The sequence below is a fragment of the Argiope bruennichi genome, chromosome X1 (genome assembly GCF_947563725.1).
Source record: "Argiope bruennichi chromosome X1, qqArgBrue1.1, whole genome shotgun sequence".
NCBI lineage: Eukaryota > Metazoa > Arthropoda > Arachnida > Araneae > Araneidae > Argiope > Argiope bruennichi.
In genome coordinates this window covers 108,325,822-108,353,492 of record NC_079162.1, presented here as the reverse complement: position 1 = coordinate 108,353,492, position 27,671 = coordinate 108,325,822, and the positions used below count along the sequence as shown (strand labels likewise).

Genomic DNA, 27,671 nt, shown 5'->3' with positions numbered 1-27,671 from the left:
ACGATTTACGGGATGTCGAGAGTAGCAAAGCGATTCAAAAACAGTCGAAGGTCAAAAAGCAATATGCATAGTTAAAATCTGGGAAAGCAAACTTCAAGGTAATGTTCACCCATTCGACGCCTTTGAGTCTAATGGAGATCAGATCAGGATCTGGGTTACTTGTACAGTTATGTCACTTAGAGGAAGGCTTCTTTTCATTTCGTATGCAGAAGCAAAATGGTCAAGGGTTTTATGGATTGAAGTACTACTACGGCTTGCCCTTGCCATTCGGGTTTTGATACCTTTTTTGGCACCCAGAATTGCCGTTAATCGTTCAGGTGTCAAGGTTGGTGTGAAAGCTCCAAACGCTTTTACGAAAGCAATCGATACCACAGCAATGAGTTCGGTCACTGAGCTTTAGCCTTCTCTACAAACTGATATGGAATTGATCAGAGGTCAAACACATGCATTGACCAGCCTTAAATGTTCATCTCAATATGGGAAGAATAACAACCTTGGAAGGACGCCAGCGTGCACCCACAATTACATATATAGTAATGAAACAGCCTATGTAAGAAAGGTTGTTTTGACCTTTGCCTCTCAGTGTTGAAGCACCGAGTATCAACTACATAACACCTTTAAAAGATGTTTGACGCACTTTTTTCTGTCAGCACAAACTTTGAATGGAAATGCAGAATATAAAAACTAAACACAGTCGGTAATAACGTATGGCAATAAACGATCTTAATGATACATAGAAAGACGATGCATTGAATTAATGAAAACCAAGGTAATAAAAGGTTAAAAAAATATCTAGCTTATTTTATCAGTTTGGCGTAGTGATAGATACACATCACAACAGGTGCTCACAGTTCAGACCATTAATAGCAAAGCGTACTTAAAGGCTACGACGCATTGATATTCGATTTTTTTTTCTAGGTACATGGCCTTTTGTGGGCATAAGTGCTGTTATGCCAATTTTGTTGATGAAGTTGTCTTCCAAGAATAACAAGTAGTCCTTATCAGAATGCATTACGAGTGGACGAATTTCTTGTGGAATTTCTAGAACAGAGTCATACTTCCGTCATACGTGGTATTTTGTTTGGAATCAAAGTAAATATAGTTAGTTTTGAATCTTCCATTTTACTTTAAAAAATCATACAGAGCATTTTGAATCCTCATATCGTATCTAGGAAAACAAAAATTCTTAAAGCTACGGATACAAATTTATTATTATTAAAAAATATAAGCCTAAATCTTTTAATATTAAAATAGACTTTCTTCGTTCCATCTGTGAACGAAATTAACTTTTCAACTCTCCAATACTACTTCAGACAGTTTTTCTCTGTAATTAGGCAAATCAGAAAAAGAAAATGTTTCAGTTTTTGAAAAGTTTCAGCAATGTTATCTGTTTTGCCCTTTTGAAAAAGAAAAAAAAGATTTCTTTTGTCCATATATTTATTAAATGGTACTTTTTAGATATTTTTCATTAAATTAAAATATCTAAAAATATGCTACTACTGCAATAATTTCATTATTTCGGATCTTTTCAGATGCTTAATAGCATTAAGAATATACAGAATACAGAATAATATACAGAATAATAGGCATATATTATGCTTCACGCACCAAACATTTTGGTGCCAATTTTCACCTTTCTCTCTTTAAATTTTTTTCACTATACGCTTACTATAAGAATGCTAGTTATAACCCTTTCTAATTTTGCTAGATGTTTGTATTCTGATTAATCATCTCTTTTGATTTGTAATATTAATTGCAGAACATATAATTAATTTTACTTCGGACGTATTAGATGTACTCACTTCAAACATTGTGCCCGATCAAAGTGTAAAGCCTTTATTTTTTCATTGCAATTTTTCTAATAATATTATTTATGAGCAGTTTGCTTTTGTTTAAAAGCAATTTTCTTCAGAAGAACAGTTAAAAACCCTTCAAGATTTAAAAAAAAAATTAACACATTTAGAAAAACCACAAGAGCGATTTTTCTGAATATGTTACCTATATGTGGCACCTATAAGATGGGTTTACCACATTGGTTTGCTGGATTCGTGCTTTTTTTTTCTTCCACACTTTTGACCATATATAAAATACATTGACAATAGTAACAAACTTGATAAAAACAATATTTTAAGCAAATACTTTTATTAAGCAAAAGGAGGAAATTATTTCATTGCAATTATTTTCTTCTTTTAAATTTTTAACTCATAATTAATTATTATAAATATCTTGTTACCTTCAATGCAATTTTTTTTAATTCACAAGGTGGCACCACTGGTATGGAATCAAAATTTAATTAAATTTAAAGCTTAACCGTGTGGAAATATTAAAATAGTGTACTGACATTAAAACGCACAAATATACAAAATTTCAAAATTATGGCAAATTAGGAAAAAAGTGCAAAATCATTTACAAAATTTCTTCTTTGCAAACATAAAACAAGTTAAATGTTTAAAACACGTTGATGCCGCCAACTTTAAATCAGCATAAGTTAAATAATTCTTTTAAGAGCTGAGAAAAAAATTCATCTCCTTTGATTAAATTAGGTGAGTCAGACATGAATGCGTTTAGCGATGTGAAATAATTTTCGATTCGGCAATGATTTCTTGCGAATATTATGATCATTGAGCTTTTTTTTTATTTCATTTACAGCAATAAATTACCATCTAATGCTTCGTTGATGACTATATTATTCAAAATATAAGAAGGCAAACCCAGTCACTTGCATTAATAATAGGAATCAGAGAAGCGAAAATATAATAATATAGATGTAGCACTTCTTGAATGTTTGTATACAAAACAAAAATATTGTAGTTTCGAAGGTCAGATAATATTTCACTACTAACAGCCCAGCAATAAAATGAATGCTCAAAGCAAAGTGTGTGGTCTCTAAGTATTATAGGTTTTTGATTTTATCACATCATAAAAGAAGGGCGAATTTAGATTCTTTTGTTTTTGCAGAGCAATTTATCTTCCATAATTTACATGAAAATTAATTCAAACGTCCCTTTTATTGTTCCAATAATTGTTATCTTTGTGTTCAGGCGGTTCCTGTTTTTCTTGTTTGAACTGGCGTTTTATTTTAGTTTCACATTATTTAGAAACTTTTCGTCCTCATGCCAGTGAATTATTCACATTTAACGGGGAGAAAAATTGTTTTTTTATGAAAAGCCTTGTGCCAGACTGTTGTCATGTAGATTCTATGCAATTTATTCCAGATTCCGACCTGCTTTTAGTAAAAGTTTTCTTTTGCAAGAAAATATTTTTAAATGATCATGAACTATTTTACGGAAAGATGTTGAACCCATTGTCAGATCATAAAGTTTCCTGTTTATAATAAGCTACAACTTAAGATGATCATAGGCAGAAAGTTACAAACAGCTGCATCACCTATGAATGACATTACACACGCTGCTAAATCTAAAAACTATAAAAGTAAGTAAATAAAATAAAGCTGCTTTAATGTGTAATATATATTTGTATTGAGCATAATGACGATTATTAATACTTAAAATTAAATTTTGCATGATGTTTGACTGTTATGAGCGACAACTCAAGATGGCAGTACGCAGAATGTTAGACCAGTTGCATCACCGATGAATGCCATTACACACGCTACTAAATCTCAAAGCAATAGAAATAGGTACATACAATAAAGCTGCTTTAATGTGTAATATATATTTTTATTGAGCGTATTGACAATTATTTGTGCCTAAAACTAAATTTTTCATGATGTTTAATTGTCTGTAATGAGCGACAATTCAAGATGACAGTACGTAGAATGTTACGAACAGCGCTTCACCGATGAATGACATTTCGTACGTTACTAAACCTCAATGCAATAGAAATAAATAAATGAAATAAAGCTGCGCTAATGGATAATATATATTTGTAATGGAAATAATAATGATTTTTAATGTTTAAAACTTAATTTTGCATGCTGTTTGCATGCCTATGATAAGAGACAGTTTAAGATTGCAATGCGTAAAAAATTACGCGCATTCGTAACACCGAAAAGTTATTAGCATTACGCATGCTATTAAGTTTTAAAGTTATAGAAAGAATTAAATGAAATTACGTTGTTTTAATTTTAAATATAGATTTGCATTTATACATAACATCGATCATTAGTATTTAAAAGTACTATACATGAATTATTTTTCAAATATCAATTTTATAATCAGAAATATTTAATTGGTCATAATGAATTGCACTGTAGTTTACCTCGATTTCTCATTGACTAGTAATCATATGAAAATTTTGATGTATGTATGATCGTTTAAGAAACAGCGTGAAGATATCCTGTCGCCCCGTACAGGAATGATGTAGATTCAAATCTGTCTGCGTTAACAAGTGCCATTCAGAAGAATCAAATGACAAATATGCGCTTTAAAGAGGATTTTGTACAAAGATCAGATCAAAGTTGCTAAAAAATTTTCTATAATATTCAAATTATAGTAGATAATATTATTTAAATTTAATATTTCAGTTGATATATTAACAATTGAAAAGTAATGCGCCTCATTGTGGTCTGGGATAAGAAATTGGAAAATTGAGGTTTTTATTTTATTTATAGATTTAATAAAAATAGCCGCCGGAGCCCTGGCAGAGGGGTAGCGCGTCTTCCCCGTGATCTGGGCGTCCCGGGCCCGAATCCCGATTCGGGCAGGGTTGTTCGTCATCTGTATTCTATCTGTGAGGTGTGTGAATGTGCCCCCCTGTAAAAAGGAGTTGCACAAGAGAATGTGCGAGTTTCATCTTCATATGAGCTAGAAGTCAGCCCTCGGGTGCTCAGGGGTCTTTACTCTCAGAAGCTACTGCACCCCCTTTATGTGGTAACGCGGACACGGCATCATCATCATCAATAAGAACAGCCATCCCACTTTTCAATATTAGATATTTAACTTATCACTATCTCAAAATAATAATTAATTTTGTCGTTAAAAACCGCATTTTGTGGTCTAAGTATTTATTAATATTTTATGTGGTTTCTAGAGTTATTGATTGATAGCAGCTACAATGTTTGTTAGTAAAATAGCTTATTAGGGACATTGAAAAATTGAAAAGTTTAATGGTAAAAATATATACCACAACCTTGGAAAAAACTTTACAAGATAATGATGTCTCATAATGATACGAACAATCTATCTAGTCTCTCTGAAATTATCGTATATAATTACATAGTTTGTGGTAAATAAGGAATTTTATTTTCTGTTTGAACACATAGCACATAAAAATTAATAAAATTTGGCTACTGTTTTCGAAAAAGATCACATAAAAACTATACTTGTGCAAATTTTGAAAAATTGGCATTCCTTAATTTGCATGATCATGGTGACTTTTTCCTCAGATAAGAAATGCCAGTTTCACTGAAATTACTGACTACTGATAAAATACTCCGCTGAGAGTCAGAATAATTTATTGATAGTCTTTTGGACAGATAAAGTCTATATTTGATTTTCTAGCTTATTTTAGAGTGCGAAGCTGAAGTCAACATATAACTTTCATGCAAAACTCTTTTTGTTGTAACAAGAGCAAAATATTTTCTTATTTGTTCATTAGCGTACAATGAATAATGAATAGTTTTCACTTACTAACGCACATTTGAAAAAAAATTATATATATTGTCTACCAAAGGTATATTACCAAAAATAAGGTATGCATGTCTTATTTGTAACAGTCAAGCAAATAATCAGGCTTTGTGTTTAAAATTGAGTCGAAATCTTTTATATTCTAGGACAAAATCTTTTAAACTTTTCATAATTGAAAGAAAGAAATTTTCACGACTCAGTAAGCTGAAGAATGCTATTTTCAAATCACAAAAATAAGGAATGAAATTAGAAAATTAAGCACGAATAAATAGTCAATAAGGAGCTTCATACATTCTAATTCAAACAATTATGAGGTAAATTAGTTAAATTTTATTAAATACAGATGAATCTTAAATTTCATAAATTTTTATTACCGAACATTGAAGTCTGATATAAGTGATGTCAATATTTAAAAGACATAACAATCCTTGTATGTTATTCTATTTTGAACTTGCAATCAATAGATTAAAAATAACTGGCCAAAGATTGTGCTAAAAAAAAGCACTGTCCTGCTTTTACATTCCCATCTTTAACGTTTTAAAGAAATTTATAATACTTTTTGCTTATTGTATAGAACTTCCCATATTAAATTTAAATGGCATTTAAGTTGGTTTCCTGAAAATTACTATTTTGCTGTAAAATTGTAAATGTGGTGTTATATTGCATTTTATTTTAATCATATTGAACTGTTTAACCACTACTAACTCTGCCTTTCTTAATTTAAGATATCTTTATCAACTTAAGTGCGTCCAATGCAACTAAAAATTTGATGAACAGTTTCTAAATGGTTTGAACATATTATGCAATTAGCATACCCTTTTATTTCATGTAAAAATTTCTGATTGTCAAAACTAGTTTCTAAAACTCGTTAAAATCGTATCTTGATGACAGATTCGTTTTAATTATTTGGTGTTTCTTGTCCCGATATTGCTTTTTTTTTTGTTTTGTTTTGTTATTATAATTGCTATAGCCTCAAAAGTATAGTCTTACGGTTGCTAAAACGAGTAGGATTCCAATTACTGAACCTTTGACGAGAGATGACACTTGCTGCGTTGACTGCAGAAAATTGCCTTATCAGTCAAGATCTGTTATAGTCAATTTCGGTGCCATCAGAAGCGGCCGACCCGGTGAATCAGATGAGCCTCCTACAAGCTGCCACTTAAGCCCAGTGGCAGAATAAGATGACAGATATTTCTGTGCTACGATGAAACTTCGGTTTTACGTCAATAACTACGTCACGTGTCAAATTTTTATTCAGAAGTGAAACCTACACTAAGCATTTACCGAAAACTAATGATTTACGGGGCCAGAAGTATGACAAAAAAGGGTGGTTGAACCGCATATCGCCGCCTACCGTTTAACCCCCGCATTTCTCCTTGCTTTACAATGCAGCGGTAGATTCCGAGACTTCAACTATTTTGAATCCTGTAGAATGTCTACTGAGTGGAATTTCTCTTTTTCTTTCTTGCGTTCAAAGTTTTCTTTCTTGAAAAATGGTTCTTCGGATGCTCTTTCAGCAATCCGGATATAAATGGTTCCTTAAGACGCGTGGCAAAGATTTGCAATCACACGTAAAAAAAAATACACTATTTATTTATAATATAACTATTAAAAATACAATGAATTCTTTGCAATTTTGTGTTAGTAAAAAGTAATTAAAGGTTAAAATAATAAAAGAATTTTTTTTTTTTGAAAAATTTAAAATGCTATCAGTTATGACTTATATAAAAATATAATATTGATTTTAAGGAATAATGATAAAATTATAATGTCAGAAAACAGCAAAAACAAAATACTAGATAAATCGATATCTGCCATCACCTAGCAATAAAACATCAAAATTAGCAATGTTATAGCTTTAAATTTCAGGATTTCGGAGCTCATAATAGTGGAAAAAATTTCATGCTTTCTTTACAAAGGTCCGAAAAGCTAATTAGGATAAAAACAACTTCTTTAAAAACATAATGGAAATATTACAAAGTCTTTAGCGAAATATGTATATTATTTAATATAAACAAATGCAAAATTTACATATAGAATACTGAATAGTCTATATATTATCACGGTGATGGACCTTTACAAATTCGAGGATGGGATTTCAGAATACTCAGCGTTTAAGATTTAAATCGTCTACCACTGAAGGTGAGAATAAGCCAAATCTGATGTGATTAAATGATTAAAATATTGTTTCGAGAGATTTCCTACAAGAGCTGGGTCTAAATGAATCTCATTTTCTAATAACTTCAGCACACGATATTGCATTCAGTTAATTTCCTTATTTCGTTCAATGGCCTTGCTCCTGAGCGGTAATTAACTTTATGAATTTTGATATTAAACAATTTACTATGTTTTGATCAAAAAAGCAGCTTAAAATTTCGGAAGTTATTTTCCAAGTAATTGATTCCTGTTTTAAATATTTTTCTTCTCTTATAGAGAGGAATTTTATTGTTTGACGTAGCTCTTTCAAAGATTATGTAAGATATGTCGACTTACTTTAATCACTTTCATACTAGTCCTATTTTTTTTTAATCACAGATAGACTAATAAAATATTTCATTGGTTGAAACCTCTTTTGCGTCCAGAATATAATAGAAAGTTTAAAAATATATATTGTATTCTTTTTTAGCAAAATTATCAACCCTTAACAAAAAATAGACATAGAAAACTAGCTTATTGTTTATCTGAAATATTAAAAGATTCGTATAAAAATAATAAATTAGATTCAAGGTAGCCTAATGAAATCAGGTACCAGATCTAATTCCATGAAAGATCTCCACTGTATGAGAAGCTAGTGCACATTCATTGTGTTAGGTGTCACTTTTTGACAAAATAACAAGATCCTTTTTCAGATAGCTTTCTTGTAACTTTAAAACTAAGCCAAAATTTAAAACGGAAGCCATAAACGTGTGGAATTTCAAATAATTAAAACAAAAAAATCCGATGTATTAACCTTTCTTTCAAAAGGTAATATCTCATTTTTAAATAATAGTATTTATATTCCAGTTTTGGTTCCGGTAATAATTATTATTATTTCTTTCTCTACGGCTCTGTCTAAGAAATTCCACCTCACAGATCGAGAAATAGTGGTTTAACTAAATAACAATTTAAATATTTCACTCTTATGAGTTGGGCATTTTTATATTTATGATTTTTTTTTCTCTATATTGCTGCTGAAAAAAAAATTCATAGCAAAAATTTTGTTTACCTTTTTCAACTAAGTTCAAAGCTCTCAAAAAATTCACAGTATTTGAATTTTTAAGATAAGATTTTAGAGAGCTTTCTTTGTTAAAGAATTGTTATAAACTGTTGTATATAAAATGCAATTTGTGTGCTCCTTAAACAAAATAATGAGCTTAAAATTTAGGCTATCGTTATTAATGGCTATATTTTTGTAGATATACATCTTAGTTTTATAATTTTTATTATGAAATCACAGTAATTGCAATTATTACAATTATAAATACAAAACTTGCCTTATTGAAAAATAATAAATAAATATACATAATTTGCCAAATAATAACAATTTATAAATGTAAAATGTTATACTTGAATATGCAGCTTTAATAAATTTTTCTTTTTATTTCAGTAATAAATTTTTCAGCCTCTAATAAACTTACATCAGTTAAGAGTTCGTAGGCCATATATGTTAATAGGATCTGGGGCATGATTCATATTTCCTAAAAACATTTCGGCGCCATGTGTTCCAATGAATAAAATTGTAAAGCTCTGAATATTAAAAAATAGAAGAAGTTTCTTCGTTAATATGTTGTACGTCACTATATCACACTAACAATATGTAAAAATAACAGAGGAAATAAAAGCGAATTCTATGCAGATAACTGACTTGCAGAAGTCTGACATCTTTCAACGAGTCATACTGGCGCATCAAATTATTGTATTTTTTAAAACATAATAACTGAAACTGAATCATTCAGAACCGTTATGGCTGGAAGTAAGATATTTGTTAAATATTTAATAATTTACGTCCTTTTAATATGCATGCCATATTAATAAATGGATCCTATAAATTCTTAATTGGCTAAAAATTTCAAAGCATTCCCAAAAAGGAATGTGCCATCTAATTAGATAGTAAATTCTGATGTTTATGTGTTAAGGAATCTCCTCGAGCAAATATAACTATCCAGGAGCTGACAAATATAAACATTTTGGCGATACTTCTTAAAGAAATGACATTCCATGAAATACAACAATAGTTGAATGAGTATGAGCCTCGCCCAGAGTTTAAGCAAACTGTCGAGTAAAATAACTCAATCCAGAACGCGTGCCTAAGCTCACAAATCTAAGCAATGTGACAAGCACACGAATTTACACCCGAAAATGGTGAACCAACCTGTTCCATAAATCAACCCCACGTTCTGAAACGAACACATCCGGTACTCGTTGGTAAAGTCGGACTCCTGAATTTATGACCCCAAATGAGATAGCTGTTTTTATTTTTTTTGCTCATGTATAGATTCCAAAGCGATAGCCGAACATATTACTCGGATTACCTGCGTTTTGTAATGGTTTCTTTATTTAAAAAACGATACCAAGCTTCAGATGGCAGCTTTATTTATTGTTAAGTTATCCATGCACTTAAATTTACTGAAATTTTAGCAGTTTAGTGAGAATGTTACTATAAATGAATACCACAATCATTTATTGAAAATGTTCCCATAAATCCATTCCATAATCCTTTATTGAAAATGCTCCCATAAATCCATTCCATAATCATTTAGTGAAAATGTTACCATAAATCCATATCATAATCATTGTGAAAATGTTACCACAAATCCATGCCATAACCATTTAATAAAATGTTCCCATAAATCCATTCCATAATCATTTAGTGAAAATGTTACCATAAATCCATATCATAATCATTGTGAAAATGTTACCACAAATCCATACCATAACCATTTAATAAAATGTTCCCATAAATCCATACTATAATCATTTAGTGAAAATGTTACTATAAATTCATACAATAATCATTCAGTGAAAATGTAACCATAAATCCATATTATAATCATGTTACCATTAATCCAAATATGGTATTAGTAACTGTATTATACGTTCATTTAAGTTTGCATTGGCTTTTTGAATCGATTTTTAAAATCTGCCGAAGAATGACGACGAGTAACGAAAAAGTTTTTATTAGTTCAAGCGCATATTTTCTTAATAAAATGAATTATTTCCGTAACTCTACTTTTAAAAACCATAGATAAATCAAAGGAAAAGTTTCGTTAGGGTGTTAAACTAAAAGAAAAAAAAAAATTGCTACAGATTATTGAGAACAAAATTACATAATTGAATTTTAACAAAAAAATTCTTAGACGAGATTTAATTCTTATATCAATGCCTAGATTTCAGATTACAGCAATGTAGAATTTCCTATTTTGTTTTACATATAATAAACCATTTTAACTCCATAAATTATTGGCCATTTTGATTACATAGATTATAATCCATTTTGAAAAACAAATTTGCCCCTGAAAAGTTTCAGCCCTATTTATTTTTTTTAATTCTCTTTATGTCTCCCAGAGAATATTTTCGATTTCATTAAATGGAAAATTCATTCAGTTGACGCCCTGAATTATATACCAGCATTGAAAAAACGATCAACCATAAAAAAAAATCCTTTACTTCTTGAAAAAAATGTGTAAGCACTAAATGCAATAAATATACCAAGTCATATTCCAAGAGAAAATTAACTTTTATTCAGTTAATGTGTTAATCATATTTTTTAAGCTCTTTCATTCTGTAATCCAACAAAAATGAATGAAAATACCTGAATTAAAAAATCATTTATAATATCAATGAATAGACCAGCAAGTCAGATTCCAAGGCTATTGAAACTCATCGTGACACTATTGCTTGTTATTCTTAACAATGGGTCAAGGAACTCGGAGAGAAAGGTGTTAATTTTCAGACCTGATTCAAAGTTTATACATAAATTAAACGTCTTGTAAAAGGTGTAACTAGAAACTGACCCAAAAAGAATTGCATTTGTTGGAAACACATTTCTTATTTTTCTTAATGAGAGTTGCTACATCACATGTTTTTGAACTAATTTTAATATTAGATTTCTATTTCAAGATTCAACAACATTTCAAAAACAAAGATCTTAACTGTTTTTAGGCTTTTGAAAAAAGATACTATAACTATGAAAACTGTTTCTTAATAAGTAAAATATTTTCATTAATTTAATAAATTAATTTAATAAAATCATTTTTCATAGCTTTTTTAAATATATTAGTTACAGTATTTCTTAAATACATTTTTTAAATTCTTCGTCTTGTAATTGAAATTTGAAAAACGTTTAACCCTTAATAATTCCAGATTAATCAAGTATTTCTTCTAAATAAGCTTGAAAAATAAGTTATTTTATTATCATGTAAACTATGAATAACAGATAATAAATACTAATAATTTGAACTGAAATGATTTTTTAGTATTATTAGAAAACTGAGCTGGCCCATATCTTCATGAATGTTTAAATATACTCATACATTTAATAACAGTTTTACATCATGATTTGATCGGTTTTTTGATTTATTCTAAATAAAAAAAATGTTGGCGAGCTTTTTGGAGAAATTAATAAATTAAGCAGATTCCTGCGAGATTTCTGACAATAAAAAGCTCATTTCCTATCCATATAAAAAAAATCCAAAAATTTCCAAACTGTTTATTAATTAAAAAACATTAATTTTCGTCGTTGTTATATCAAAATGCCGTCAATCAAAAATCGTACACAGCAAAACATGCGAATTTTTGATGCAACAGCTGAAACCACTAGCGATATGTAGTATTTTGTGACAACCTAAAACAATGCGATTCATATGAAGCACTTTGAGATAAGATGTGGATAACCTGTTCAACTGTTTCGCATCAATAAAATGCATTTTCAAAACTATCATACAGCACTTTGATATAAGAGTGACACTGCATGCTAATTTAAAATTCTTATAGACTCATATCTAAAAACAAAGTGAATAATGAAAAATATATCTGATTTGCACAGACTGCAAAATGAATATCGCCTAGCTTGATCTTTCGCCCAATATTTTTCTTAATATTATTTGATTATACTTTAAAAAGTTCAGCGTTACAGCTGTAAGGTTATGGCAGATAATACCGATGACAAACCTCGTCATTTTAACCCGCGGTCAGATGAAGACTATAATTGACACGGTATTCTCCAAACTTTGACACCAACGTGAGGTCATTTGAGCTTTTATAGATTTAGTGTCCATCAAAGCAGCCTACACGTCAAATTGGTAGAATCCACGGTCAAGGCCATTTCTATGCAGTTTGTTGCCCTAGTACAGGAGAAAAAAGTGTTATCTTTCTGTTTTATAACATTAATAAAACTGAGACGTTATATTACTATATTTAATTAACTACTACATGATTTAACTGATTAATTTAATTAAATTAATGCACAGTTTTGATTCGATTTAAATAACTGATTTTTTATTATAAATGAACATTTAATTTTGTTTAGTAATTGATTAATTATCTTATTTTTCAGTTTACAGTAATAATTATTAAAATAATTAATTTTCTAGAAGTGCAAAAGAATGGCATAAACATAATTATTTTTGCATTTTCAAAGGATTAAAAATTATCAATGAAAATTACATAATCGAACTTAGAAAAAAAGGGTTTTCCCTAGTGGTCTATCAATGTTGATAGTTGGAAAAATAAGGATTTCTTCCATAAAAAAGGAAGGAATTTAAATGTAAGCCTAAGCTTTCAAATAGAAAATAAAAGTGTTTTCTTCAAGAATTTTGAAAACATTTTCATGCTAACTTGAGATTTTTTTTCTACAACGCATGCTACTTCTCTGTTAATTATAAAATGAAAGTTCCAAGATCTGGGAAAAATTTTCAGAAACAATAATATGAAATATATGTTTAGCTTCATTTGTTTGACAAGTCATAAAAAATTATTTATATCCTCACAAATTAATTTTTCTCAGCTCTATAAAAGAAGAATGGAAAATAAATAATGATATTTGGTCATCTCTCAGTTTAGCTAATTTAGTGAAGGGGACAGCCATGTCAGAAATGACTCAAACTATGGTTCTATTACCTTAAAATTTAGGCATTTTTACTTTTTAGAAATGCAAGAAAGTAAGTATTTCAAAGGTCAAAGAGATTTAGATATAACTAATTAAATTAATTTTTACTGTAACTATAATAAGAAATTAAAATGTTAATTTTATGATTCACTATTTAAATTCACACAGGATGCTCCCACATGCTACCATTAATACCATTCCATTGAAAAATCATGCTGAAATTCGATAAAACACAAAATACAAAGATTAGAATTTATATACATCGTATAATTTTCAGATATATCATTCAGGTTATCACATGTTGAAATTATATTACTCCATATATTTCAAAGTTATTTAAAATATATATTAATGTAGAAGAAAATTATTTTGAATTCCTATTTAGCCATTCATCACACACTATTAAAAGAAGCCATTATAGTTTTAAAAGAATCATTTGTCAGATTAACTAGTTTCCTATTCTATTGGTTCAATTAATCGATCGATCAATACTACCAATGGGAAAGTACCATATAAGACATTTGTGTAAATAAACTGCGCTAAAACCATTGCCTTTGATATTTGAAGAGACAGAAAATAGTTTAACTTTACATTACATGATTTTTTATTTTTCACCCGTAGTTTCGTATGCGTGGATAAGTGAGTGTAAAATATGTAGGCAAAATTAACTTAAACATTTAATTTTGTAGTTATTTATTTTAATTAAAATACTTAATTTAAATAATTTTTTAAATAATATTATTGCTTTTAAAATCTTTCTCAACTCATGAAATATTAAGTTAGCCATTGTATTAATTATTAAATTCAATGTTATAGATAGAAAGCAAAATGGTAATACGAGAAATGCGAATCACTGCTCAATGTAGGTTTCAAATTATCTTATAAAAATATCTGGACAAAATAATAATTTATTACAAAATACGCTAATCAGCTTCTTCTGATGATTGAAACAATTCTAATAAAAGTGTACCAGCAAATAGTCATTTTATGAGGGAATTCAAGCACGATGCTTGAGACAGACATTACAAAAAACAATATTTCGAGAGTTAATAAGCATCATAAATGTTAGTAGATTTATAAATTAAAGCATAAAACATTTAAGTTATACTCTTTTTCTGATTATCTTACTGGCGTCATCTCCCAAAGGCCTTTCTATATACGTATGTATTCAGTCCTTAGATTATATATCAGTTTTTTATTTTAAACATGGTCATGAAAAATATGGTGAATGAGTAGGAGTTTCAACTGTTATAAGATAATTTCATAAATCAGTTTGTTTGAGTCAACTTTACCGAAACCAGTTTTTGCTCCATAAAACTCAATCAAGCAACCCAGAAGTCTTCACCATTTCCAATAAAAGAACGCAAATAAAAAAGTTCAAGAAATATATTTCAATTTTAAGAACTAGATAAAGAGATATTAAAATCAAGACGCGTCTCATGAAAAAATAAAAATTGTGTTTTTAATGTAAAAGCTTTAACTTTAAAAGCAACTACTTATATGCTGAAAAAGAACTTTCATGTCTACAATTTCATTTTCAATATTTAATGAGCAATTTGCAGCTGCATATTCAATACAATTCAACAAAAATGAATAATAAATCGTTATACATTATTTTAGATGTCTGCAATATTATATACATATTATTTAACATTTTGCCATTTATTGAGATAAAGAAAATTCCTTCTAAAAAGTATTTCGGGACATTCGTCGTTGCAATGAGCCAGTTTTGATTTTTGGACTGGGTATTTCAAAGAACAATAATGAAACGAGAGTAAGAGAGTAAGAATAATGAAGTAATAGTATGCGTAATATTAATAATATTTTCACTATATTTCATTGTAATTTAAAGAGCCTGTATTATCGCTGATAGAAGAAATATTTAGAAATAAATAGAAATCGAAGAACTAGAGATCTGGGTCACTCCCAATCACTGAAAATGCTTTCTGAGCTTTTTATCATATTTACCACCTTTGTCATCTTTTTTCACATGCCTTGATGATTCCCCACGAATCTAGATGTTTCAATAACATCTTTTTTGAATAAATCAAGTTTTAAGAAAATATTTCGATGAATGTCGAATCGATCCAATTTTCTCATCATTTTCAGTTGGAATTTCAACAAAGAATAGGAATTCCCCTTAAAGAAATTCTTCCTGCAATGATACATTCTTCCATTATAAATTATTGAATCTGCAATTAAAATCCAAAAAAATTGGAGGAAGGTGCAGGGACTTAATATCGAAACTTAATGTCAAATAAATATTAAACAAAAATCGAATAATTTATTTATAGAGCCGGTTCAAAATAACAGTAAGAAAAAAGACTAGAAATAGAAGAAAACTTCAATGCAAACAGTCATAAATCAGTATTATGAAATAAATATTTCGCACTCATTTCTAGCTTTTCAGCTTTTCGATATAATATATCCCCATTAGACGAAATTTAAACTTACAACTATCTGTTTTTATCTTATATGATTCGAATAATTAATATTTATATTAATGTGCCTATTAGAAATACAATATATAACAATTAAAATGAGAATAAACGGGATATGGAAATATGAGTGATTAAATTTTTCTATAATAAGAAATTAGCACATCATAGATGAATTATTTTATTCACCTTTTCTTTTTTTAAAGTTTTTTTTAATTCATTACTGAACTTAGTAATGAAGATGTGCGAAAAATACATATATAAACTTCTTTTAAAGAGCAATCCGAATAAAGGCTATAATTTTCTTTAATTTGTTGCTCAATTTTGTTTAATTTGTTGCTCAGTTTTGTTTAATTTATTGCTCAGAATCTTGTCCCACAAAGAAGTGTACGCAAATAAAAATTGTATAATTATAAAGCATATTGCAAAACAAATTATAGAATAGCATTTAATAGTGTGTGTGTGTGTGTGTGTGTGTGTGTGTGTGTGTGTGTGTGTGTGTGTGTGTGTGTGTGTGTGTGTGTGTGTGTGTGTGTGTGTGTGTGTGTCTTTTAGTGTAATCATCAGAAAATTCATCTTTTCATAATTGCTATTGAGTCTAAACAATGCATTTTATTACAACGAAAGAGGAATTATTGGAAATATAAGAAGAGTTGCTAAATTACTTTTACTAGTTATTCATGATATCAATACTGCAAACAATTTTTGCAACAAATCATTATGCGTGAATGAAAATTCCAAAAAATATGGATCAAACGTACTTAAATTCCATGCTTTTACAGTAAACTAAAAACGCAATTAATGATTTATTGTGACTAAATAAAATAGGGCCAGCTATATCTCGAGACTTAAATCCTATTTTAGAAGGATAATTGCAATTGCCTTTATCCTTTCAGAACAATCCAGGGCCTGAAAACAACGCTCTGAGGAGTGGGTCTGACTGCCATAGGAACTCATAAACTCTATTTCAAGATGAATTCATATTGTGAGATATTTTTAAATATAACAAATGAAAATACCCCCCCCCCCTTTCTTCAGATTTGTAACTTCTGCTTCAGACCTTCCTGCGATGATGTATCTTATACAGAATTATGTTCGCAAATTTTTGAATTCATTTAACATTTTAATGTTTAAAGTAATTTAGTATTTTTATTTTTGTATTGCCAAATTATGTGCATGCAGATTTTATTAAAATACACCAGTAGTTCTGAAATTAGTGTAAAAAATTGAAAATTCCCTTTAATTGTATTTTTAATGGATATTAAAGATATTCAACTGCTCTTTCAAAATAAAATGTCTATAGCAAATTATTTATAATCGTGAACTCCAATATACAGACAATATTAACCTAATTTGCATATCTATTGTCTTTTAATTCAAGTTCTCATTATAATTGGAAATTGTTATTCACAGAATTCGTGACATGTAAGTTATTCTTTCCATACGCAATATCAGTTTTCTGAAAGTCAGTCTACTGCAATAAGGGATGAACACTGACGACTATCAAATGCGACCAACGTTACTTTCGCAATATGAGAGGGCGTTCCATTTAGTCTTGCGAAGGCTAACTTCTATTCCGGCAAATAAAGACATTAAAAACCTCGGAAGAACAAAAACATGATTACGAAAAGGGATGATTTATAACTATGGACGAAAGAACAGAAATTTAAAAACTTCTTCCGCAATAGCCGAGAGACAAAGACATTTAAGGCGAATTAAAAGTATTTTTTCGATGATTCTCCACTTTCTCGGGTGTATTCTGGGAATACTTTTATTTTAGCTTGGAAATATTTGACCTTGTATTCCTGTTACAAGGTTAGAATTTTTTAAAGATATTTCTCACGAATAGACATTAGAGACCGCAAGTGGAAAGTGGATGCGATAACGATTGTTTAACTATTGTACAGAAGGTTTATTGTTGTAGGACGTATTGATACTCGAAAACATTGAAAATAAACACATCGGATTATTAATTCTTTTCACTCTTTTTTGTTTTGAGAGTTATTTTTTCTTAAAAGTTACTTTTCCTATAACCTCTTCTAGATTCGAAGAAAATAAAATTTGCGAATGACATATTTATAGACTGTTTTGTTCTCATTTTCAAACTTTGCAGGAACAATAAATGCATACTTATTCTTTCTTAAAAATTTTAACCTAACCATTCAATGCTTACTGTATCAAATTTGATACATAATTCGCTTTCAAGTAAATAATTAACAGATTTTTTTTGGGGGGAATATAAAATCTTTTTCGGATTTTAAATTAAAAATTTAGGATAAATTTCAGAATAGAATTTTTTTTGAATAGGAATTATTTTAAAAATTCTCTAAATATGAGTGTGTGGTGTGCGCGCGAGCGTGCGCACGCGTGTGTATTTTTCTATGGTTTTATGTAAACTTCCCAGGCCAAAACACTTTTTTAATTTTGATATTTAAAAGACAATCATTGATGGGTTAACTCAATTACACTTAATATATATTAAATTAAATCAAAGTTTTAATTTTTTTAAAGAATTTTCCAAGATTTTTTATTGGGAATTTTTTTTAAATCATTGAGTATATAATGTTTCAAAAATGTTCGTAATTACAACATTTTTTAATACGATACCTGATAAATGAAATACAATAATAAGTATTTTTATTTATTCTAAAATCAGAAAATTCCTTTAAAGATATCTAATAACCAGCCCTTTCGGACTTCGTTTACTCATTAAAAGCAATTTACTTTAAAAAAATCAGACAAGAAAGTATTTCTTTCAAATTTTTACACGTTTTGAATTATATAATTTATAAGAAATAAATGAATTTTATAATTAAATTATGTAAATAATAAAAATTTGAATTATATAATAAAAAGACTCTAACTTTCTCTATATTTAAAGTTTCTAAAAACATATTAGTAAGTGCAGCAAAAGAATAATTGATTTGATAAATATCGCAAATCATATGAACAGAAGCGCAAATCCTTGGCATTTACAACCGAATGGAAATGTATACAATTATTATCTGTACTGATATATTTCAAGAACTTAATTATACCCATTATTTTCAAATTCTAAAGCCATTATTGTATGAATACTTTATATCTTCCCGATAGACAGTATCGATATGGGTAAAAAAATAATATTTGATTTTTTTTATTTTCTTACAATAGTTGTTTATTACTATTGTTTTAGTTATAAATCAAACAAAGTGATTTTGTAAGTTACCAGAAATGAATATAATCTCAAACTAATGAAAAACAATAAATATAAAAATGCGATTGATTTAAAAGAAAGAACTGAAAGAAAGTATATTGTGTTAATGTTTTTACTAACTGTTCTTCTTCAAAGAGAACAATAATAATAATGTAAAAAATATTTCATAATAATGCAGTAATAACTAAATATATTGCATTTACAAGCAAAGAATAAAGTCGTATAAGAATATATTATAAGTATTTAATAATAAAATTTATTTAAGTGATTTTCAGTTTAAAGCAATCAATTCAAGTCACTTAAAAATTGAAATTAATAGCTATGAAAGTGTTTCCGATTTTCAGCCAAAAGCATAAACATAAAAATGTACTGATAACATCTGCCTATTTAACACTATACTATCACAGCATTGAAAAAGACAGCTGAATTACAGACTTTAATTTATTCGTTGCCAGATTGCTCTTTATTTTCATATCGTCTGCATAAATAAAATTGGTAAATTAAATGAGATACTATTGCATTAATTACTGATAATCCATACCTTCTCTGTGTTGCCAGAATATCGCATAAAATATTTAATTTGAATTTACTTACCCTTAAATTAAGCATGCATTCCTTTTCATGCCTTCATTTGACTTTTAATGAAGACGAAAATCTAAAGCGACTTACCTAATAACGAACGACTTACCTAAATGATGAGTAGCAACAAAGCTTTCCTCGTCTGATTTAAGGAAAGTATATCATCAATTACTGAAGGAAATTTCGACATCACCAAATTTTGCTTTGACTTTTATGTTCACAGGCAACGAAAGAGAAAGAGGTGAAAATTTCTTTCAACCTCCATTGTCAGTGTGCAGTCAGTGAAATTAAAAAAAAAAAATAGAGGACGCTTGTTTGCAAATGGTTAAAGAAGATTTAACAGGAAATGAGTAATTCGTTTGACGAAATATAATTTATATGCGCAGACGATATTTTTTTTCCTAATTTTACATAAAATTGTTTGCTTTTAATATAGAAGCCCTTCTCTTCAAACTAGTTCAAATTAAGTGGTGTTTATTATTTATACGATTTCCAAAAGTAATTTTTCTAACAAAAACAAAGAAAAATTATTTGTTATTACAGTAAAAAGAGCCATTAAAATAATTTATAAATAGAATTGACAACAGATTTTAAATGTACATTTTTTTAAATAAGTATCTGTCAAAAAATAAATTTAAAACCAAAAATAAATAAAGGGAAATCCTCTTTGAAGCAGCTGAAAAGTTTTAACTGGATTAAAAAGAAAGACAGAGTAAAATAAATTCCTCTTGCAGTTATCTTTTTAAGTACGGAAGAAAATTAAACTGCGTTTCTTCAGTGATTTATAAAAACCAACTCGTTTGCTTCTGCTACAAAATGCTTCATGGAACATGATAAAGAGCCATTAAATGCATTTTGTTCGTAGATAAGAAGCTACTTAGTTTATCAAGTTAAGACTCTTTTTTTAGTAAGAAACAATATCTCCAACATCACCCTTTTAAAGACCTGAACACTTAGAAAAGACTTTTGGAATAAAGCGCAGTCCCTTTTTAAAACTCAGTGGTAGTTAAGGAAAAAAGATATTTATTAACGCAGTTGAAAACTCTGTAACAAATTTTTTTTTAAAAAATATTGTTTTTAAAGGAATCGGTTAAGCTTAGTTGAGTGCGCGCCTTTAGCAGAAAACATTTTAATGGGATTAGCGACATTTATTTGAAAATATTAGTAGAATTAAAAAAATGCCTATAATTTGAAGAATTATTCATATACCTTATTTGAGAAATTACCTCAGTGGAAGTATAAGCTATAAGGTATTTATTAACACAGCAAAAAGAAAAAATTGTTTTCTGAATCGATTAAACCTTGTTGAGTGCGAGCTTCTAGTAGAAATAATTTTTAAAGGATTAGGGAAATTTATTTGAAATTATTATTAAAATTTTAATAATATTCATAGAATTTGAAGAATTATTCATATAATTTATTTGAAAAATATTCATAGAATTATTTTAGAACTCACTAGAGAGATATTTAAAGAGCTTAGAATCGTTTATTTCAATCTAGTGATTGTTAATTCATTTGGGAAAATTGATACACTAAGAATTTCCATCGTTTTTAAGGTATTATAATTAGTTCTAAGCAAATATTTCTTAAGTATGTGTAAAGTTTTTGCATGTTTTCGGATTTAATGATGAATTATAATAATTCAATGCAATGTTTTTCTTATGAAACAGTTGCTAATTTATGCTACCAATTCTAATACAAACAAATATGCAGTTATACTTTTGAAAAAATTAGTATTCAAATCAGAAAGACATATATTATATCAACATGCAAGCAAAAATTAGTTAATTTATATGTAAATCAGAAAATTATATTTTAATTCCAGTGAATTAATTAAGCTACTGTTTCTTTCATTTTTTTACACTTCTGTATATTTTGCAATTAATGTAGTGAAGCAACGAAACCACGGAGACCTCCCAAATAGGCGTGCTTTCAAACAAGTCTTCCATTACATCGACGAGGCTGAATCTATTAAATTCACCTCAAAATAGAAAAAAATTAAAAAAAAACATTAAAAATTCCTTCTACTGCTGAAATTAACGACGGGATATTGATGAATGCGCAGTAAAATAACGAGCAAACTCATTACTTACCACCAGCTAGTTTCTTCGTATAATCCGGGTTCTCTACAATATAATCCAAGTTCATTCGTAAGTCCATGTTGACATCCATCTCACCAACACATTCCAGAGGTAGCAGGCGTTCGGAATAATTTGCCCAACAGGGCTTCTCGTCAAGGTCTCAACCGAAAAAGAGAGTCTCGAAGACTGTTGAGAGTCGTAGGTCGATATGAGTCGTCGTGTCGATATTTACAGGAAAGATAAGAGATTCCAGATCCTGACCACAATATTTCTCAGTATAGCTGCGGCGAAATGGAATCCTGTGGAGAAAAAATATATTCAATTTTGTACTAAGAAATTATCGATTTGATAAATAACAAAACATTGAAACTTTTTTAGAATCGTATTTGTTGATGAATGATTCTTGTAAATGTGTATTGGATGCTTATTGAATTAGATTTGTGGGAAAGTCATTAATCTTGTATCCAGTGGGATTCTTCATGTTTATTAAGTAGGACATTTGTCATTGGTATTCTTTAACTGACCAGATTTTCTGAACTTTGGTGCGGGATGCTAGCTGGAGGAGATAACATTAAATAAAATTTAAGAAAAAAATAAAATATTTTTTTAAAAATTAAAAGAGGAAGAATATATAAAGAAACATTAGCATATTTTGATATTTAAATTTTATTATATTTTTTTCAAGCTACTTCAATTATTTGGGTGAACGTTCTACTTGCAGCAAGAATCAGTAAAGAGAACGACGATCTTTCTTTACTGATATAATCTTTCAGAAAATAATGCTTTTAAAATTTAAAGTATTATATCTTTCGCTAATGTGCATTATTTTCTGTTAAAAACGGAACACGCTGAATTCAAATCTGGATGAATCCGGGACATTTTTTGTAATCGGTCACGAAAAGCCGAAAGACGACACCACTAAGCTTAATCAGGGCTACTTTCGGAGAAGAAAACTGTAATTCTTTCTACAACAAAATTAAGATAACCCTTTTCTACATATAATAAAAAGGAGGTTCATTTTACTTTAATTTTGCAAACTATATATTTAAAGAGATTGCAAACATCAAAGAACCTGTCCCTTACCCCTAATCACTGGCCCGATTTCGCCAATTTTTATTTTGTAAAAAAACACAGGCCCCCTGGATATGACATTAATGATCCCCTGCACCAATACTCTCCTTTTTTTAGAGAAATCTCAAAAAACAGTTCTTCACTGTAATTAATTATTTAGAACTACTTTTTTTTATTACGGATTCTAGTAAATATTTTTATGATAAAATATTTGTTTTCCTATATAATTTGGAACAGATAAGCAGGTAAAATAATCCACGATAAGCAGTCAAAATTTGGGACAGTCCCTGATAATCTCAGAAGTCTGGTTACTGCAGAATTATAAAACATAGATAATTTCTCGGGCAAAAACCGAATCAGGATCTGATTACTCAAAACATTTTCTGGATAGGGCTGCAATTAAGATTATATACTTTTAGTTTAAATATAGTTAGTTAAACTGATTTTATATTGAATGAAGGACTTCAAGCAATACTGACTTTCATATATTTTCTCGTGTAGTTTATGTAAATTTTATATTGCATATTTGCCTCCAGATTTTTCATTTCTTTCACAGTTATAAAAATTAAGCCAGATACGAAGGGGGCAACATAATGAAAGTGTTATTAAATCATAATAGCGCAGTGAAAAATATTTTACTTTTATGCGAGGAGAGAAGAATGAAATGAAGGGGGAAATTTTGAATTCTTATTGAGCTTTAAAAATAAGGTTCGTAATGAACTTTAAAGGAAATAGAGATAATTATTATGCATGAATACTTTCAAAACTGATATCTAATTGAGTTTAATTTTGTTATATTAACGTCCCGTTGCAAAGCGACATTAGGGCTATTTTAGAACGGACCTCGTAATTTTGAGCCGCGATCAGATGATGAGGACGACACCTGATCTGGCACCTCCCTCTCCCCGCCACACCACACCATCGGGAGGACGTTTGGCATGACGGATTTAACGTGCAATAGACACGACGGTTCTTCGGTGGAATCGGGGCTCGAACCTGAAACCCTACGGCACACAAGCCGGGACCTTACCACCAGGCCACCGTAGACGCGAGGTCTAATTGAGAAAGAACAATAAGAAGTTTTCAAATTAAAAAAAAAAAAAAGAAAAACCACTTTTAAGACGTTTTCTTTCCAAATCATCCCACTGGAAAGTAAACACCTCAGTTATGGGGATAAGACACTTCCAGGAAGACCATTGTCTATAAATGTCCCGAGGGGTACATGAAAGTTTTGAGGCCAAGTGGTCTCTACTTCCATGATGGGACGTGCCTCCGACGGAGGGTTTATACTGTGACTGGCAATAACTACTAACCTTAGTTCCTGTTTCCATGTCGCCGCGCCGATGATTATTCAGTTTACCCGGACGCTTGCGCAGGGCGGCGGAAATTCCACCGTGATTACCTTTCCAAAGCAATCAGTATTATAAACAGAACATTTATTATGAAAATAAGCCCCCCAAGTAACCCATAGGATGGTTTAACATATGAAATATCTTTAATGGTTCGAAAAAATTAAATATAAAACAATACAAAAGAAAATTTGATATATGTAGAGAAAGTAAAAATTTTGAGTCATGAATGTGTAGTTGTATAATTCCAAACCAATCACTATTATAAAGCGAACGATTATTATAAAAACATCCCAAATACCTCAGAGAATGATTTTAACATATGAAACCTCTTTTATGATTTGAAACGTTCGGATATAAAACAATACAAAAGAAAATTTGATATATGTAGTGAAAGTAAAAATATTGAGTCATGAGTGTGTAGTTCTATGATTTATGAGTAATAAAATTTTCTTTTTAATATCAATAAAACGTTTCATTCACATTTATATAAGTTCGGGAGACTTTGAAACAAATGATTTACGATTTTATTGAAAATATATTTGAAAAAGAAATAATGTATTGAATTCTTAAAAATATATTTAAGCAGTATTCGTAAATTTCAAGTATCACATGATATGAGAAAAATTAGTAATCACGTTTAATTACTCAGATTTACCAAAATTTTCGGAAAATTTTTTTCGGTTCATTAACAGATTTTGCACATTTAAGATATGCGAATTAAATTAATGCATTCATTTTTTTCTGAATCACCCTAGGCTTTGTATATGCAGAAATTTAATGTATCTCAAACTTAAAAATCTGCAATGTACTTTAATAATGCCAATGGCAAATAAAAATCAATAGGAAAGAAATGGAAACTGGTTTTAATCAATTTCCGTTGGTTTTAATCAATTTCAATTGGTTTCGTACAGAACCTAAAGGTACATTGAATATTGATATCTGATAAGAGAAAACAAAGGTACTAACTCTGCAATACATGTGGACAATATAAATAGCAAAAAAAAAAATCAACAGGAATGAAATGGATCTTGCTTTCAATTATTTTCATACAACAGAATATGGAGCATAAAAATCATGACGCACGGTACCTAAAGGTCAACTGTAGCTAATACATTTCTTGTAAAAAAATATTGAAACTAAAGTTGTATTTCCAGTTGTATTCAACTAATATAATCTCTGTCACTAAGAAAAAATTTGAAAACATCCAAACCCTCACAAATCATCTGCAAATGGTCATCATAATTCAATTTTTTGAGTCTTGAATGTATCTGTTTAGGATAGATAAAAGGAGTTATTAGTACTGATATTACAATTTCATTACGATGTTGGGAGCCATCTTCCAGCCAAGAAAGATTGCATCTTGTAAATAAGAGGCGAGATGGGTGTCGACTTCTAGAGGAAGGAGGCGGTGATTCATCTGGCTTGCATTCTTCGCTTATGTTTTGAAAGACTTCCATATTCTCAGAGTGACGCACTACACAAAATTCTACATTCCTATCCTTTTTATGTACAAATTAATAGAATATATATGTCCTTCGGATTTACTAAGAGATTCTGATAGATTTCTTTCTGTCAATTTAGGAATGGGAATTTTTGGTATTTTTGAATGAAATTCTTGGGAGTTTCAGACTTTTATCCCTCACTACTGCGGCAACTGCAATGGTCATTAATTTTTTAGAGTACATGTTAGAAATAATTAAATAAAAAAAGTAGAATTTGGATCAGGAAACAAAAGAAAATTTTACAGTAAAGTAACATGGACTAATTTAAAATAAAAAAATAGAAAATTAATTAATATATATATATATATATATATATATATATATATAGAAGTCACCTTTTAAATTTTTCTTGTTTGAACTAATGAACAGTCTTTTTTCACTTTAATCTTTGTTCTTAGGCTACCTAGGTTCGTCCCATATAATAAATCTAAAAGACTAAATTTCTGCTTTTTCCCAATAGACCATTATGGTACCTACATAAAACAAATACTTGACACTCAATGAGGAAGCTTCGGTTTATCATGAACCTCTAGGAAAATAACACTCTTAACAAATGATTTTTCATATCGTCTTTATTTTTTAATTACAAAATGCTCATAAATATAGAGAAATTTGCTTGAGTTATTCAAAAGCTCCTTGATTTGTAATGTTAATCAAATACACACTTTATTAAACGGATTTCGAATCAAGGAATTTTAAATTTCAGAGACGGTATTAAACTCATGCAGCAAATTGAGAAAAGTCATAACTTGAGATTTAGACTAATTTGTATTCTTTCTTACACTGCTATATGAATTTTCTTGTTACGAATATAGTAAGTATATAAAATATCTTATATTTCCACCATATAGCGCAATTTCTTGTAAAGTTTTAAATATTGTTCATGGCACAATTCAAGATTTAACGGATTTCCGATTTTTAAGACATATTTTGCAACAATTAGAAGTTCTTGTATAATATAAATCGACCTGCATTGAAAACCATACTAATATGATAGGATCTCAAATTGTGCTTTAATTATATACTATAAATTGTAGCAATTTTACTGAAAATTTCAAGAAAATTTAAAAAATAACACAAGAAACAATAAAAAATTAATAACCAAATTAAAGAAATTAAAACTGATTTCTAAAAAGCATTTTAGCCCTCAAAATTTTTGAATACGGAACTGAAAGATGAAAATCCATTATTCCTACTACATGCTTGTTCTCCCAATCAAAAATTCATGTGATTAAAGTCTTAAAGTTTTTACTTGAAACCTAAACCAAGCTCAAAAACATAGCACTGCCACCAATAGATAGAAAGATATCGGGGAAGAATTCATGTTTCTATATTTTTTTCACAACTTATTCTCTATACAATGTAACTTAAAAATAGTCAAATCAGGTCGCTCTTCTATTCATAGCTGCGGTATTTTAAATTATCTGAAATATACACTGTCAAAATTTGTTTCAACTGGTCATCGACTTTTTAAATATGCTAAATGCTAACTTCTTTGTATCTGTTACGCTAAGTTTAACAAACTAAACTTGAAATACCTGACAATTTTAATCATTAGATAAATACAAAACGAACTAGCCCCGCTAAGCCAAAGAGTTAAAGTATATCCAACGGCAGTGAAATCGCTTTTCTGAAGATATATTTAACATTCTTGTTCGTACTCCACAATTAATCTTTAAACCAATTTTTATTGTTTTTTCACAACAAAGACTTGGAAGATGTTTTATTTCAATTCTTACGACTACTTATCTTTGCATAGAAATAAATAAATTAATATT

The 27,671-nt window shown here is 29.1% G+C and overlaps 1 protein-coding gene across 1 annotated transcript in view; it reads right to left on the bottom strand.

The window, feature by feature from the left end:
• Positions 1–27,671, bottom strand: part of LOC129958297 (formin-J-like) — a 154,865-nt gene that overhangs the window by 88,450 nt on the left and 38,744 nt on the right. Inside the window, exon 3 of the mRNA XM_056070684.1 lies at positions 21,981–22,267. Within this exon, the coding sequence (XP_055926659.1) occupies positions 21,981–22,059 (79 nt within the window). The 5' untranslated portion in view covers positions 22,060–22,267. The remainder of the gene's footprint in view (positions 1–21,980; positions 22,268–27,671) is intronic.